Here is a 17,257-nt window from a genome sequence, read left to right on the forward strand (position 1 = left end):
CTGCCCATGCAGAGAGTACAGGACAGTGAAGTCCAATTCCTTCATGGCTGCTGGGGCGGGGGGAGGGAAAGCAGGAAAAAAGCTGAACAAGCCATTTCTGTCATTAGCCTGTCTGCACAATTAGCAGAAGCAAAATGTAAGGTAGGGCAGCTGCAGAGCACATTATGCAAGTAAGAGTAGGGCAAGGGAAGAGGTGGGAGAGAGCATCTGCTTTGCATGCAGAGGCTCCGTGGTCCAATCCCCAACATTGGTTGGGAAAGGCTCCTATCTGAAACTCCAGAGAGCAGTTGCAATAGATGGACCATTAGATGGACCTGGTTTAATAAACCAAGCAAATAATCATTTGCCAAAATTAATGAAAATTGCAGGATTGAGTTGTTTCTCAGGACAAAGATTACCTAGAAAAAATATTTTTGTGGTTGTACCTCAATATAGACAGATATTTCTTTCCTAATCCAAACTGGAGCTCCACAAAGAAACAAAATGTGAGGATTCACCCTCCAGAGATTCTTGCTTCAGTCTCAGCCCTCCCTTGATGCTTGACTGAACATTGGTTCTCATGGTGTCTAATCTCTACTCTGAGGGACATCTTCCTTACACTTGGCAAAGAACAATCTTCGCAGGGAGACAGAAAAAGACTTGTAAAATTTCTCATTGGAAAAGTTGTAGATGAAGGGATCCAGGCAACAGTTGACCATGCTGAAGACTAAGGAGACATAATAAGCTATTTCTACACGGTACCGAAGCCCACAGGATGTCCAGTAATATCTCACAATCAAACCCACTGTCTGGCAGATGTGGAGGGGTGTGAAGCAGATGCCAAAGATGGCCAGAGTAATGGTGATCATCTGCTTGGACTTGGTCTTCATCACCTTGCCTCGAAGATTGGCTTGACTGATTTTAGCAACAAAGGCACCCAACATCATGTAGGACACCAGAGAGATGCCAAAGGGAATGAGGAAGCAGAAGATGCCCAGGATGATTCTGTAGGTTAGATAGAAGTAGGCCAGCTCCGACTGGTAGATGCTCAGGCACTTGATTGAGTTGCCGATGACTGAAGTCTTGAGGAAAAAGAAGAGTGGAAGCCCCTGCAGGAAGAGGAAAGCCCAGAAGATCAAGACCAACCTTTTCAAGGCAGACTTCTTCCTCCAGAGGGTCTTGGCGTTGTAGTGGACAATGGCTTGGTACCTGTGGATGCTGATGAGCATGAGGAAGTAGATGCTTCCATACAGGTGGGTGCTGAGCAGGAAGACTTGAAGCTGACAGACAAACTGCCCAAAGGGCCAGTGGTTGCCCAAGCTGAAATAGGTCACCATCAATGGCATGACCGGAAGGACAATGATGTCCACCAAGGCCAGGTTGAACTGAAGCATGATGCCAGAATTCCAGCGCTTGATGGCAAACCAGAAGATCCAGAGGCTGATGCTGTTGAAGATCAGCCCGCCCACTGAGAGGATGCCCCAAAGGATTGGGATGGAAAAGTGGAGCTCCCACGGCTGGCATTGTGTCATGTTGGTAGCGTTCATTAAGTGACGGAGACAGGTGGCTCCAGATGCTTTGGAAGAGATGTCCACACGACTGCTCGTCCGGGAAGAAAAGAGGAGAAACAAAAGACAGGTTTTCAGTTCCCTGCCACTTCCTAGAAGATATGGTTCAACTGTGTCCTTTCTGTTGTGTAGTTGTGTTGTGCTATGTCCCCCCCCCCTTTCATATGTTGTAGGTGAAGGTGCATTTCCTTTTAAGGTCTTCTAATATGTCCTCAGACAACGGGAAACAAACCCCAAAGGTGGAACCTGTTGTTCATTTCATGGCCCTTGCGGTGTGCTCAGAAATTATCTGGTCCTTCAAATGCTGGAGAAATCTGAGAGTGTCTTTAAAACTAGGGCACTTCAATTAGAACACTTGTTTATATAGCATTCATCCTGATTTGTGTGCAGAAAAATCTAAGAAGAGCCCTGCTGGATCAGGCCAGTTCTCACAGTGGCTGGCCAGATGTCCCAGTGCCAAGCCTGCAAAGCAGGACCTGTGTGCAACAGCTCAGATTTGATGACAATTGCCATTTTTGGAGCATGCATTCACGTTTGTTTGCACGGAGGCTAGATGAAGCTGTGTCAAAGTAAATATTATCCCAAACTTTGCAGTGCATTTACTAATTTCGAGGGGAAGTGGGTTTGCCCTGTGAGAGCTCCCAATGGGCTCTAAGTGTGTAACATACTAGCCATGATGGCTATGCTCTGCCTGCACAACCAGAACCAGCAATGCTTCCAATTGCCGGTTGCTAGATGTTTGAAGCTCAACATCAAAAAAACCAAGATCATGGCCACTGGTCCCATCACCTCCTGGCAAATAGAAGGGGAAGAAATGGAGGCAGTGAGAGATTTTACTTTCCTGGGCTCCTTGATCACTGCAGATGGTGACAGCAGTTATGAAATTAAAAGATGCCTGCTTCTTGGGAGAAAAGCAATGACAAACCTAGACAGCATCTTAAAAAGCAGAGACATCACCTTGCCGACAAAGGTCCGTATAGTTAAAGCTATGGTTTTCCCAGTAGTGATGTATGGAAGTGAGAGTTGGACCATAAAGAAGGCTGATCGCCGAAGAATTGATGCTTTTGAATTATGGTGCTGGAGGAGACTCTTGAGAGTCCCATGGACTGCAAGAAGATCAAACCTATCCATTCTTAAGGAAATCAGCCCTGAGTGCTCCCTGGAAGGACGGATCGTGAAGCTGAGGCTCCAATACTTTGGCCACCTCATGAGAAGAGAAGAATCCTTGGAAAAGACCCTGATGTTGGGAAAGATTGAGGGCACTAGGAGAAGGGGACGACAGAGGACAAGATGGTTGGACAGTGTTCTCGAAGCTACGAACATGAGTTTGACCAAACTGCGGGAGGCAGTGCAAGACAGGAGTGCCTGGCGTGCTATGGTCCATGGGGTCACGAAGAGTCGGACACGACTAAACGACTAAACAACAACAAGAGACCACAGGAGGAAAGAAGGTCCTGCTTGTGAGTGAATTTCCTATAGAGGCTTTTAAAAGGTTCAGGCTTTAGGGTGAGGGGTGGGATGATCATCATCATCATCCAGGTCTGAAAACAGGCACATGGTCAGGGAGCCAGCCAAAAATAAATCACACAAAGTAAGTGAAGTTAACTCTTTATTAGAGGAAACAAAGTCTTCTCAGGGGTAAAGGTAAAGGGACCCCTGACCATTAGGTCGAGTCACGGACTGGGGTTGCGGCGCTCATCTCACTTTATTGGCCGAGGGAGCTGGCGTACAGCTTCCGGGTCATGTGGCCAGCATGACTAAGCCGCTTCTGGCGAACCAGAGCAGCGCATGGAAACACCGTTTACCTTCCCGCTGTAGCGGTGCCTATTTATCTACTTGCACTTTGACATGCTTTAGAACTGCTAGGTGGGCAGGAGCAGGGACCGAGCAACGGGAGCTCACCCCGTCTTGGGGATTCGAACTGACGACCTTCTGGTTGGCAAGCCCTAGGCTCTGTGGATTGGCAAGGCCTAGGCTCTGTGGTCCAAAGAGGCTCCCTGTAACAGCATTGAGTCCAGACTCAAATATTGCCTACACACACCACAGATTTCAGTTCCCTAATTCTGACCACCTGGGTTCCCTATCTCCAAAATCCATTTCCTCTGTTACATACTGCCCTGCAAGCCAGAACAGAAGCAGATAATCAAATAGAGGTATGTACTTCCTGAAATCCATGCCCACTTCTGAGCCAAAACAAAACTGGGCTATTGGCAACTTGCATGGCAGTGGGAAGCCTTTGGCCGTCTTGATTTTGTTGAACCACAACTCCCATGACCCCCAGCAAGCAAGGCCAATGGTCAGGGCTGATGCAGGTTGTAGTTCAGCAACAATTAGAGGGCAAAATATTCCCCATATTGGAATTAGATCTTCGCCTTTTGCTTTCAGACCTCTATCTAATCATCTGTGCCTAAGGAAAGGCTGGGGGGGCTGCTTTTGCCTTTGGCCCAGCCCACCACTGGTATGCAGCCCCTAACATTTGTTCAGAAGGGAATGTGACACCCCTGGATTGAAAAATGTTCCCCATCCCTGAGATAAACCATTGTTTCCCGTTGCATCCAAATGCAAGAAGCATCGGTTTGGTGCAACCCAGAAGCAGAGCCTTCAAATTTCCTCCATTCATGCATAGATAGACAGATAGATAAACTTTATTTCAGCCATAGGCCCATAATACACAGCAAACAAGGATAAAACAGTATAAAACCGTCATACATAAAATTCATGCATAGAGGAAGGAGCAGAAGGAACTTGCAAGATAAGGGCTTGTGCCATTGCTTGTGATCTGGGCTAGTAGGTCACAAACTGGTGTGATTGTGAATCAAATCTAATGGCCTTAAAACAGGACTGGGGAAACAGCTGTCCTCCTGATGTTGTCCTCCAACTCCCAGCAGTCAACATCTGAGGGGGCCACCCATTCCCCACCATTCCATTTGAAGAGCTGGTCAACAAGATTTAGTGTTTGTAAATTAAAAAACACATATCTAGGGCTTCCCGAGTGTTCTGCGAAAACAGCATTTTAAAAAGCCATGGCTGCGACAATGAAAAGAAAAACAACACAACCAAGAGTCCTGTGATAATGTAACAACTAAGTGGTGTTCAGCCCAACCCGACTTGTTTAGTTAGAAGCAAGTCCTGTTGTGCTCAGTGAGGCTTGCTGCTTAGTAAGCATGCATCATACCACATCTTAATGGCAGAAGAGACATAGCAAGGTGCAGTGCCGTGCAGTTAATTTTTTATTTTTATTTTGCAGGGGAACAGTTAGGACCAGAGGTGCCAGCTTGTGAGGGCGATTGGTGGTAGTGGGGGTGGGGGTTGCACGTGTGACATTGCGATATCCTGGCATTGTGCACATGAACATCATGCCTCCCTCTCTAAGCCAGGCAGAAGCTTCCCAGGTTTTAGGAAGGAGGCACCAGATACTGAGTAGACCTGCCAGTATGCTATTTGCAGAAATAAATGGGTCCCACAGTAGCTTTCCTGTGGTTTGACAAGCCACAGCCCTAGAAATTTCTCACCGTTATTTCCTCTTCTGGGCTTGGTTTCTTGAGAACAATCAAGCATCGTCAGTCACAGGAAAATAAGGTTGAGGCAGAATGCCAGCAGCCCCTGATGCTCACAGGAGGCTCCTGCAAGGAGGGAGGTACCTGCGGCCATGATGAACATGGATGCTTCCTTGGTGTGCATTGGAGTCCTTGGGGTCCATTGCTTCATGTCTGGGGACAAGCGGGGCCTTTGCACCTCCCTTAGCATTTGGCCTGGCCTCCTCTGTTCTTTGTCCCCCTCTCTTCCCATGCTAGGTACATAGCTGTCAAGTTCTCCCTTTTTTAAAGGGAAATTCCCTTATGCTGAATAGGCTTCCTCATGAGAAAATGGAAAGCTTGACAGCTACGGCTAGGTAAGCCAGTGGTGGTTAACAAAAACTGGAATGATTCATCCAGGGCTGGGGTGGGGCAAGAACTACTGAATTATTATTATTATTATTGAAGAAGAGCAATAATCAGAGCCCTCCTGAATCAGCCCAAGGAAGACCCATCTAATCCTGCGTGTCAGGGTGCTACAGGTGAGAGCTGTGAGCAGGGTGTTGACCAAAGGTGGACAAACTAGCCCAGATGGAGAATGACCGTTCCCCCACCAGAGGTGCTACCCCTCCCCTAACACCCATACAATGAATCTTGAAAAGGCATGGTCATAACGAAAAGTTAAGCCAGAGGTCAAATCAAAGCCAGTTACTAACTGGGTTGAAACGAATCATTTATGTGTGTATGTGTGTTTGTGTGTGTTTATTTCACAGCATTTATACACAGCTTGATTGTAATAAAACCTCTGAGACAGTTTACAGGAAAAAACTAAAATTAAAATTGTCAATAAAATATATTAAAAAACAGGTAATTAGAAACATTTTAAAAAACAATTAAGATCAGCATTAAACTAAAAAGAGACTAAACCATGTAAGCGTCATCCTCTATGCGCCTGGGTAGGAGTGCTTGCTTAAATAAAAAAAATTAAGCAAGCATCGAAAAGAGTACAGTGAAAATGTGTGCCTAATGCCAACAGGCAGGGAGTTCCAAAGTGTAGGTGCTGCTACACTAAAATAAGAATTACTTAGAAGTGCACAATGGGTATTATGGTATGTGGCACCTGTAATAGCACCCGTTCTGCCGATCGAAGCTGTAAGGTGATCCCACAAATAAACCGACCCCAGGCGGTTAATGGCTTTCCACACGAATAATAACACCTGAACTTGGCCCAATAGCAAGTGAGCAACCGTTGCAGGTATCTGAGCAGAGATGTTAAATGCAGACAGAAGCAGGTCACATTCTGACAGCAACTGTGCTGCACCAGCTGCAGCTTCTGGATCAAGTACAGTCATACTTCGGTTTAAGTACGGTTCGGTTTGAGTACTTTCAGTTTAAGTACTCCACGGACCCTTCTGGAACGGATTAATCCACTTTCCATTACTTTCAATGGGAAAGTTCGCTTCAGGTTAAGTACGCTTCAGGTTAAGTATAGACTTCCGGAACCAATTGTGTACTTAAACCGAGGTACCACTGTACAAGGGAAGCTGTATGTAGGGTGTGTTGCAGACCTGGCCACGTAACAGAGCCAGTGGGATTTCTTTTTGGGAAATGGATTGTTGTCTCCCTTTCCCTCTCCTTCTGTACAACCAGATTGCAAACTGGTTTCTCTATGTACCCTACTGAGTAAAGATAAAGATGTTCTGCTTCCCCCTTTCACAATATTTGCCAATATAGGAGATAGTCAAACAGTGCTCCAGAGCCTGCTGTTTCCTCTTACTGTGCACAATGAATCAAAGAGCCAGGAGCCATGAACGTGAAGAGCATTCCGCTTATTTGCCAACCACCTGGCAAGCCTTAAAACTTAATAGGTATGCTGCTGATGCCTCACTTTTTAAAGAAAATATACCTGTGGTTAAAACTGTACCCTCCGGAGGCCACATTCATGTGGCAGTTTATTCCATTTCCCTAACTTATTTTTCACATGCTTTCATGCAATGTAAAAGCCATCTCTGGGAAACTAATGGACTGTAGTTCATGTTTAGTGCTCACTTCTGTTACCTGATTACAGAAAGTATCTCTATGCAGCCCTCTTAAAACAGAAAACTCAGAAGTAAAGCGAGGAAATTTGGGACAGCATACCAATTCTTTTCTGCCATTTTCATGGGAGGGTCACAGGGGAACAGAAGCAAGCATGTGCAGACAGGGTGGGGGAGCAGCAATGTTGACCACCGATATTCATTGGTGCGAATGAAATTTAGCATGACATGTCAGCATATTGGTTTTAATGCAACGGGCACCACAGCGTGAAAGGAGTATTAGAAAACATGAGAGAGGAGCTAGCATTATAAGGAAGACTAATGCAATATTCCCCACTCCCCTAAGTCTCTTTACCCTCCAACTCAGAAACAGTCCCTCTCATGAGTCTGAGTGTGCATATTATTAAGAATTTCACATTGAAAGCTGACTTCTGTTGCTTTTTCTTTGCTTATTTGTGTCCTCTGATTTTATTTAAATTGGCCTCGATGGTAGCACATGTGCCGCTTTCAATTTCCATATATTTCAATAAACGTCTGTATACAGATAAAAAACAACAACCCCAAAAGGCAACAAATACAACCATAAAACACTACGCAGCTGCAGGAAGCCAAGATTCCTATCAACTGTACTTTAACACAGGGATATACGTATTTTTTGTTTACCAAGGCTGGGGTGGGTGTGTTTGTGTTTTGCTAAGAGATCCAAAACTGCACACACTTAGAGGTAGGGTTGCCGGACTCAATAGTGGACAGGACTTCTGTGCCCTTAATTGCCCTGCTCTCTTTTGAGTCTGGAAACCTTAAAGAGAAACCAGCAGACCCTTTGGTCAAGGCTGTGGACCTTGTCTTCCCCTCCCCACTTTTTATAGTCACAGCAGCCCTGCGAGGTAGGCTAGGCTGTGACTTGGTAATTCAGTCCCCAAAATGGTGAAACTGCTTTGCTTGTGGTTATTTATCAGGCAATTTGGGGTCTCGTAGTTTGCTGTAAATATCACATGCTGCATTTAAGCTGCTTTTCTGGCCTTGTGCGTGTTTGTTTTTCTTTTCATGATCTGTGAATGACGCTATATCTTTGTAACTCGCTTTTCTTCCCAGATGCTCATAGTTGTGTACATTATCCTCCCCACCTTCATATTTGCAACAGCTCTGTGAGGTAGGCTAGGCAGAGTTAACATATGTATATAAGCAGCAGTTCTTGTCAATCGATTGCTGGCAGGAGGGGTAGAATCCACATAGCGTTTACGTGGTTCAGACCCTGTCAGCACCCGTGCACCTGACAATGTCTAACATTGCTTACAACCCCATACTGTTTTATCTCTTACCTTTCCTTTTCCGAAGGACATTTTCTCACTCGGACACCAATAATCCTCTTAGGGAATTGGAAAAGAGCCTGTGAAATTTCTCGTTGGCAAAGTTGTAGATGAAGGGATCCAGGCAACAGTTGACCATGCTGAAGACCAAAGAAATGTAATAGGTGACTTCTATGTGATATAGAACGTTGCAGGACACGCCATAATATCTCACAATGGCAGCCAGGGACCCACAGATGTGGAGGGGTGTGAAGCAGGTGGCAAAGATGACCAGGGCAATGGTGATCATCTGCTTTGACTTGGTCTTCATCACTCTGCCTCGGAGATTGGCTTGACTGATTTTAGCAACATAGGCTCCCAACATCATGTAGGACACCAGAGAGATGCCAAAGGGAATGAGGAAGCAGAAGATCCCCAGGAAGGTGCCATAAGCTAGGTAGAGATAGGTCAACTCTGACTGGTAGATGCTCAAGCACTTGACCGAGTTGCCGATGACTGAAGTCTTGAGGAAAAAGAAGAGTGGAAGCCCCTGCAGGAAGAGGAAAGCCCAGAAGACCAAGACCAACTTTTTCAAGGCAGACTTCTTCCTCCAGAGGGTCTTGGCGTTGTAGTGGACAATGGCTTGGTACCTGTGGATGCTGATGAGCATGAGGAAGTAGATGCTTCCATACAGGTGGGTGCTGAGCAGGAAGACTTGAAGCTGGCAGACAAACTGCCCAAAGGGCCAGTGGTTGCCCAAGCTGAAATAGGTCACCATCAATGGCATTACCGGAAGGACAATGATGTCTACCAAGGCCAGATTGAACTGAAGCATGATGCCAGAATTCCAGCGCTTGATGGCAAACCAGAAGATCCAGAGGCTGATGCTGTTGAAGACCAACCCGCCCACTGAGACGATGCCCAAAATTACTGGGAGGGCAAGGTGGATCCCCCCTGGCTGACATTGTGTCACGTTGGTGGTGTTCATTCGGTGAAGGAGACAGGTGGCCTAAGTAGAGTTGTCTGTACACGTTCCAGTTCAGAATACAGAGTCGGCAAGCAGGGGGAATGGTATTTGCTTGTGGTAGGTGAAGTCAGCTGCTAGCAGTGCCCTTCTGTCACAGGCCTGAAAGTGTGGCTGAGGTGGGGCCCCTCTCCCCTGCCCATTTCCTATTTTTCTAAGGACTTCTTCTGAGTCAGTTTCACGCCCAAAAGAAAGACTGAAACTTGTGTGGCTTCTCTTGCACAGAAATCTGGCATTGGCACTTCAAGTCTTTCGGTTTGTGTTTTTATTTCAGAGAGTTTAACACTGAAGTCTAAAAGCATGGGGCTGAATCCAGCTAAGGCCCCATCTGCACTATACGTACATTTAAAGCATCATCATACCACTGTAAATATTCATGGCTTTCCCCAGAGAGTCCCGGGGACTGTAGTTCAGAGTGCTGAGAGTTGTTAGGGGACCCCCTTTTCCCCTTCACAGAGCTACAATTGCCAGTTTTCCGAGCAAAAGGATGGACTCTTAGAACATTATGGGAATGGTAGCTCTGCATGGGGAGTAGGGGGTTTCCTAACAACTCTCAGCATTCTGAACAAACTACATTTCCCAGGATCCTTTTGGCAGGGAAGCCGTGACTGTTTACAATGATGTGATACTGTTTTAAATGTACGGCGCTGAAAATGCCTGTCATCCTAAAAGTAATAAGTCACTTTAATAAATGTTTTGTACTGTTTTTTTAAATGATGTTTTAGTGTTGTACACTGTACTGATATTTCAGTACTGTACATAAATGATGGTATATAAATACAAATTAACTAAACAAGCTAGCCAAGCACACTGATTGCACTAGGCCTGCTCTGGCTTTCATTGTCAGAGGCAGTAGATCTCTGAGTATACCCGTTGCCAGGAATTGCAAGTAGAGAGAGCGCTCTACTTCAGTCCTGCTTGTGGACTTTCTGTTGGAGTATGTGGCTGGCCACTGCAAGAACAGGATGTTGGACTATCCGGGCCACTTTTTTAAAAAAAAATAAACTTTATTATATTTCTCAGTCATTACAATAAAATGAGTTTTACAACTATGACTTTGTACAGTTATCTTATTCCGTTCTCACCCAGTAGATCCCCCCAAAGTCCCTCCCCACCCTTCCCGTCCCTTTGACTTCACAACCGTATCTAAACTTGTCCCATTTCTCCCTTATAAGTTCTGCATACCTTAGTCTACTATTCCCTATTATTTCTTACAACGTTTAACCTTCCTCAACTTCTTTGCTTTACTAGTTTCTTTACATTACTTCAATTATTATTTTGTTATAGAGCCCTTTAGATATCCGAGATATGTTTTGGGTTCTCTAGCTTCTTTTGTAAATAGTTTAAAAATGGTTTCCAATTGTTTTGTGAATCTTTATTCTTTATGCTATTGATTTCATCATATTTTTTTGCCAAATTATAATAGTTAAATAATTTTTCTTGCCATTCTTCTTTACTGGGGGCACTTGTAGTTTTCCAACTTTTTGCGATCAAGATTCTCGCAGCGGATACTGCATAGCTGATAATAGCATCTGTCTCTAGGCTTGATGTCATTCGGTATCATCCCCAAAAGGAATAATTTCGGACATTTCTTAAATGAGTATTTCAAATTTTTCTTTAGTTCTCTATGGATCATTTCCCACTTGACCCTCTTTCAGCTCCATCAAAGCTGGTGGCTATAGCTACCTCTTGTGGGTAGTGAGTTCCATCCTTTACTTCTGTGTAGAGTGAAGAAGTACTTTCTTTTGCCCTGAATTTTCCAACATTTCAGCTTCATTGGATTCCCTTGGGTTCTGGTACCCAAGGGATGTTCACCATTAAATGTCACCTGAGTTGAATTTCTCCTCCATCCCTACCTGTGATTACTAATGGTGCTGTGTAGTGTCAAAATTGCACTTGATTACCACCATTCCCCTGTGCATCCAAACTTCTCCTCAATCGCTCAGGTCCCGATGCATAGAATCATAGAATTATAGAGCGTGGGTGGCGCTGTGGTCTAAACCACAGAGCCTAGGGCTTGCTGATCAGAAGGTTGGTGGTTCGAATCCCTACAACAGGGTGAGCTCCCCTTGTTCAATCCCAGCTCCTGCCCACCTAGCAGTTCGAAAGCATGCAGTGCAAGTAGATAAATAGGTACCACTCTGGCAGGAAGGTAAACGGCGTTTCTGTGCGCTGCTCTGGTTCGCCAGAAGTGGCTTAGTCATGCTGGCCACATGACCCGGAAGCTGTCTGCGGACAAACGCTGGCTCCCTTGGCCTATAGAGCGAGATGAGCGCCGCAACCCCAGAGTCATCCATGACTGGACCTAACGGTCAGGGGTCCCTTTACCTTTAAAGCTGGAAGGAACCACAAGGGTCATTCTAGTCCAACCACCTGCAGTGCAGGAGGCTTTTGCCCAACATAAGGCCCAAACCCTGAGATGAAGAGTCTCATATTCCACCAACTGAGCTACCCCAGTGCAGATGGAGAGGTTGAAGTGCCAAGTACAAGCAAAGATGGTGGTGCCCACTGGGACTAGTAGGGCAGGAGAAAGGGATCCCTGGTGGTGCCAGAGCTAATGAATCACAGAATCATAGAATCATAGAGTTGGAAGAGACCACAAGGGCCATCCAGTCCAACCCCCTGCCGAGCAGGAAAGACCATCAAAGCATTCTTGACATATGCCTCTCAAGCCTCTGCTTAAAGACCTCCAAAGAAGGAGACTCCACCACACTCCTTGGCAGCAAATTCCACTGCCGAACAGCTCTTACTGTCAGGAAGTTCTTCCTAAATGAGTGGCAGAGACAACTCATTCTACTTTTGTTCCTATCCCCGTCATAGCTGCCAAGTTATCCCTTTTTTTAAGGGATTTTCCCTTATGCTGAATAGGCTTCCTCGCGAGAAAAGGGAAAACTTGGCAGCTATGATCCCCGTTCCTGCTGAGTTCCCTTATTGACTTATTTATTGCACTAATATTCCATGCTTTTCTCCAAGGAGCTCAAGGTGGCATATGTGTCTCTCCCCCTCCTCATGTAATCCCCACAACAACCCTGGGAGACAGGTTAGACCAGACACCCCCAAACTTCGGCCCTCCAGATGTTTTGGACAACAATTCCCATCTTTCCCGACCCCTGGTCCTGTTAGCTAGGGATCATGGGAGTTGTAGGCCAAAAACATCTGGAGGGCCACAGTTTGGGGATGCCTGGGTTAGACTGAGAGGCAGTGACTGGCCCAAGGCCACCCAGTGAGCTTCATGGCTGCGTGGGGGATTTGAACCCTGGTCTCCCCCAGCTCCCAGCCTGACACTCTAAGCCATGGGTAGGCAGACTAAGGCCTGGGGGTCAGATATGGCCCAATCGCCTTCTAAATCTGGCCCACGGATGGTCCGGGAATCAGTGTGTTTTTACATGAGTAGGATGAATCCTTTTATTTAAAATGCATCTCTGGGTTATTTGTGGGGTATAGGAATTCATTCTTTTTTTTCTTTTCAAAATATAGTCTCTCTCTTCCCCCCCCCCCAAGGTCTGAGGGACAGTGGACTGGCCCCCTGCTGAAAAGGTTTGCTGACCCCTGCTCTAACCACTTTGTCATAGTGTCTCTCCAGTTCTACAGGGGCAACACTAAGGAAGAGGAAGCTGATAGGCATTGTCTGCCCCAGACAGGTTTTTAATAGGCAAGGCAGGCAGGCAGGTGACAGCAAGCTGAGGGTAGAAGGAGTATAGGGCACTGCCCCATATGTCCTAACAGAGCAAATTTGGTAGCACACAATTCTCACCCTGTTTTGCGTTGTGAAGCACGTGAACCACGTGGAGGGGATATTTCTCATACAATTAAGCTTAGTTTATAATCCAAAGTATTCCCACACTGGCCTTGTGTAAATATTCCTCATTGACTCAGCACTTTATTTCTCTGCTTCTGTTTATTGGTAGCTGGTCTTGCGGTGCATCTTTGCATTTCTGTATGGTTTAAATTAAAACGGATAAAAAATTAAATTAAGAACAAAGTGACCTGGAAGACTTCTGTGAGCTGAGCCAAGCCAGCCGCTTATGCAAGTAGCTATGAGGACGGGTTAAGCCAGGTTGGGGAAACCTCAGGACCGGGAGCCACACATGTGTCCCTCCAGGGCAGGGGTGTCAAACTCAAATTCATCGGGGGCCGCATCAGCAGTTTGGTCACCCTCAAAGGGCTGGTTGTGTCTGTAGGACTATGTGTCCACTCTTTATTATCATAAATTATTGTCACTGCATTCAATTATTACTGTTTTTTGTAATAATGTAAGCTCATTCCCGCCCCCACGCGGATCACATTCCTGCTTCGTGGCGCGTGTGTGGGAGGGGATGTAAACGAGGGAAATTTGAACAAAAGGTGGCGATCGACGGCTTCGGGGGGGGGGCTCAACTAAACCTTCGGCAGGAAGAAGAAAGCCACTGCTGGGATTAAAAACCTGCAGATGGAAAGAGGGCTTCCCTCTCCTGCCCTGCACACACCCAAACCCCGCTAGGCAGGATGCCACACGCTGCAACCCACCCCATGCTTTGGAGAGGGGCAGGAACATGCGGTGCAGCGCCAACTCCCTGCTTTGCTTTTGCATCCTCCCTCCTCAGCGCCAGAGTCCCTTCCCCTCGCGCTGAGGGAGGGCAGCGGATTTCCCGAGGAGGAAGGCGGCGGCAGCCCCAGCGGACGTGCATCTTCGCCTCAGAGCTGCTCTTCCCCCCACCGCCTTCCCTTCGCCACCGCCTCTCCCTACTGGGACTGCAGGCAGAGGAGGCTTGAAAACGTCATCCCCCCCCCCGAAAAAATTCCCCTCCCACCTACTCAAATCGCGAGGCGACTCCATCTGGAGCCCTACATCACGAGGGGCTGAGAGGAGGAGGTGGCAGAGCGTGAAGAGCAAGAACCCGTGCCGTCGCCGCCGCCTCCCTCCCGGCCGCCCCCCGGGGAGCAGCTCCGCCGGAACTGAGAAGCCAAAGGGCGGCCCCCCGGGGATGGGGGGCAGAGCAAAAGCCAGGCACCCTCCCAAGTGTCTATGAGGAGAAAACGGGGGAAGAGGGAAGAGAAACCCGGCTCCATCAAGAGAGCGGCTGTTGCGCTTCGCCTACTTCCCCCTCAGGCTCACTCCGCGTCCCTTTCGCCCGCTCGCTCGCCCACCTCCCGGATGCAGCCGAGAAGAGGAAGGGAAGCGGCAGGCGGCAGTTACCCAGTGCCGCCTCACTCGCTCTCGGAGACAACAGCAAAGCCCGCCAAAAAAAAATCCAGCGCTGCTCCGTCCCGGCAGCAACTTTGCCGGCGGCGCCTGTAGGGCTTTCCTACCTCCTCGGCGGGCTTCCTCCTCCTCCTCCTGCATCTCACTTCCCCGTCTTGCCGCTGTGCCACCGCCTCCCTCAGCCTCATTCAAAATTGAAATTCCCTGGCCAAGGCTGTCAGCACGGCTCCAGCGCCCCGGCCTCCGCCTGCAGCCCCGCCCCCAGTTTTGACCCTCGGCCAATCACAGGCTCCAGAACTACTGTCAGTGGCTAGTGTCGGCGGTGGCTGCGCGGGCCACATGACGAGGTCTGGCGGGCCGGATTAGGCCCCCGGGCCTTGTGTTTGACACCCGTGCTCCAGGGCTTTCTATCTGGCCCTCAGCACTCTCCCCAGGCCACGCCCCCTTGCTGCTCCTATTTTGCCCCCTGAATGTTTTTGTTTGCCTGGAATGTGTCTTTGTACTCTCTTCATGCTGCTTGCTTGTCTAGATTGAGGATAGGGGTGTGTGTTTGTGTGAGAGAGAGTGGAAACCAGCCTACTGTATGAAGGGAAAATATACATTAAGTGCTCCATCTGCTTTTGCCTCTGGTCTCACCCACCACTGGGATGTGGCCCTTGGAAGATTGCCTGGAAGGGGATTAGTCCTTGGGCTGAAAAAGCTTCCCACCTCTGGGTTAAAGAGTGAAACACTGAGCTCCTGGTGAGCCTTGGGTGGTGGTCAATTAGGTGTTCAACAAGCTATCTGTTTGGGCTGATTACCTGGGAATGCAAGTACTTTGAAGGTCACAGTAGTAGATGGTTAGTGGATCGCAATCATTATTGGGGAGAGGCGCAGATCATATTCTTTGAAGCTTTCACGAGAAAGGAGGGTGAGCTCTCTGTAGCTGGCGGGAGCGGATCTTCAGGCAGTCACCTGAACCCTTTGGCCTATTGCTGCAAAGAAGACTCCTAGACTAATCTCCGCCTCCTCTCAATCAACCAGACCTTAGTGAGGGTTCACAATTTAATTCTTGGCCCCAACATACTTCCAGTTCTTAGCTGAAGATCCATTGTGGGTTCCAATCCTGACAAGAGCTGTGCAGTACTTAAGTATGAAGTACTTAATTTATTAAATAAATAAATAAGAGCTGACCTTTAAAAATATTGGCAAGATTTATGTGTGCGAGGGTGCATTCTCCCTCTCCTCAAGTATGCATGCACAGATTCCTCCTCATCAGCCTTCACAAGTCAGAAATTTTGGGTCCCTCACCCATTGCAAGCTAAAACCAGGGATTGTCTGGTATGGCATAACCAATAGCAGGTTTATTGTAGCATAAGGTTCCACCTGACCATGAGGCCTCTGTCCAGTGAAAGTTTACTGTACAATAAATGCATTCTCCTTCATAGTGTGACAAGAAGACTTCCTTTCTCATTTTAAGCTTTCAGATGAGAAACATCAAAGTGCTAAGTCTGTACTGGTTCATATTTTGATTCACATCGTCTCTGCAACCACACAGCTTCTTTCAGCTTGGAATCCTTCCCTCTATTTCTAGTGTTTAGTGCATGTGTGCCGTTCCTTATGTAGCCGAAACAGTACCACCCAAACACAGGAGGGAGGTATCAGCAGCCTTGGGAGAACTCAAAGTCTGCAGAGGTACAAGCATCTTTTGGGGAGAGGGACCCTAATGGGGGAACCCAAAAAAACCCTCAGCAAGGATGGAGTGTGTTTGGTGGACACAGGAAACTGATTATTGAAGGGTGGGGACACAGTGGAACAGAGAGGTGAGTAGGGGAATGTAATGGAGTCACTGGGACCCTGAAGAGCAGCACTCTATGGGCCCCTATAGACCTGGGTTTTATTGCAAGTGTATTCTGCAATGTGTTCTTGACACAAAAAGAGTGCATTAGTGATGGTTATCTTTCTGCCTTAGTTTGTTCGGAGATGCTCCCCCAACAACACCACATCTTGGTTGTCCAGAGCAGGGAAACCAGAATATTTGTGAGCATGAAAAGTTCTGGGATTTCAGCAGGAAGTTATGGGACGTGCACAGATGAGAAATGAAGCCATGTGGCCACCCCAGAACATTTCACAGGTGGGAGACAGCATTGAAAGCAGATTTGCATCATACAACCACTCCAATAGCATTATGAGAACAAATAATCATGGTACACAATGAAAAGGCTGCATGGAAGGGCCCTGCCCTGCCACATTTTCTCACGGGTCCTTCCAAATGCCGTTTGTCCTTTACATTTGCCAACATTTCCTCAATCTAGCCCTCAAACCTGGAACCCAAATGCGGGTGGACTGATGCTGAATATTCATATTGTATCCTGTTTTAGATACAGAGTGCACCAGACCAGTGGCAGCGGAGGGAAGGGCGGAAAATATTCAGACGGGTGATGGAGCTGGTAGGCTACTGTTTGCAAGAGCCGCAGAAATAATCCTGTCTCACTTCTGCCACCATTTGCTCTTGCGATGGGTGGGTTTGTCTCTCATTTTTGTTTCCTCTTTTAGGCTCAGCTGGTTGGGAACAACCAAGCACCATGAGCCACAAGAAGAAAAAGCTGAAGGGGAGCTCCAAAAAGCCAATCTTGTCCATGGGGTGCTCCTGCCTTGGTTGCTGCAAGATGGAAGGTATTCAAG

At 47.3% G+C, this 17,257-nt stretch overlaps 2 protein-coding genes across 2 annotated transcripts; both read right to left on the reverse strand.

Moving 5' to 3' along the window:
* Positions 1-566: 566 nt before the first annotated feature.
* Positions 567-1,526, reverse strand: LOC118084282 (P2Y purinoceptor 2-like). Its single transcript, XM_035113658.1, has one exon. It carries the CDS (start codon positions 1,524-1,526, stop codon positions 567-569), a length of 960 nt encoding a protein of 319 aa, XP_034969549.1.
* A 6,919-nt stretch (positions 1,527-8,445) lies between these two features.
* Positions 8,446-9,375, reverse strand: LOC118083371 (P2Y purinoceptor 2-like). Its single transcript, XM_035111670.1, has one exon. The coding sequence runs from the start codon at positions 9,373-9,375 to the stop codon at positions 8,446-8,448; it is 930 nt and encodes a 309-aa protein (XP_034967561.1).
* Between the last annotated feature and the right edge of the window lie 7,882 nt (positions 9,376-17,257).

The sequence above is a fragment of the Zootoca vivipara genome, chromosome Z, assembly GCF_963506605.1.
Source record: "Zootoca vivipara chromosome Z, rZooViv1.1, whole genome shotgun sequence".
Lineage (NCBI taxonomy): Eukaryota > Metazoa > Chordata > Lepidosauria > Squamata > Lacertidae > Zootoca > Zootoca vivipara.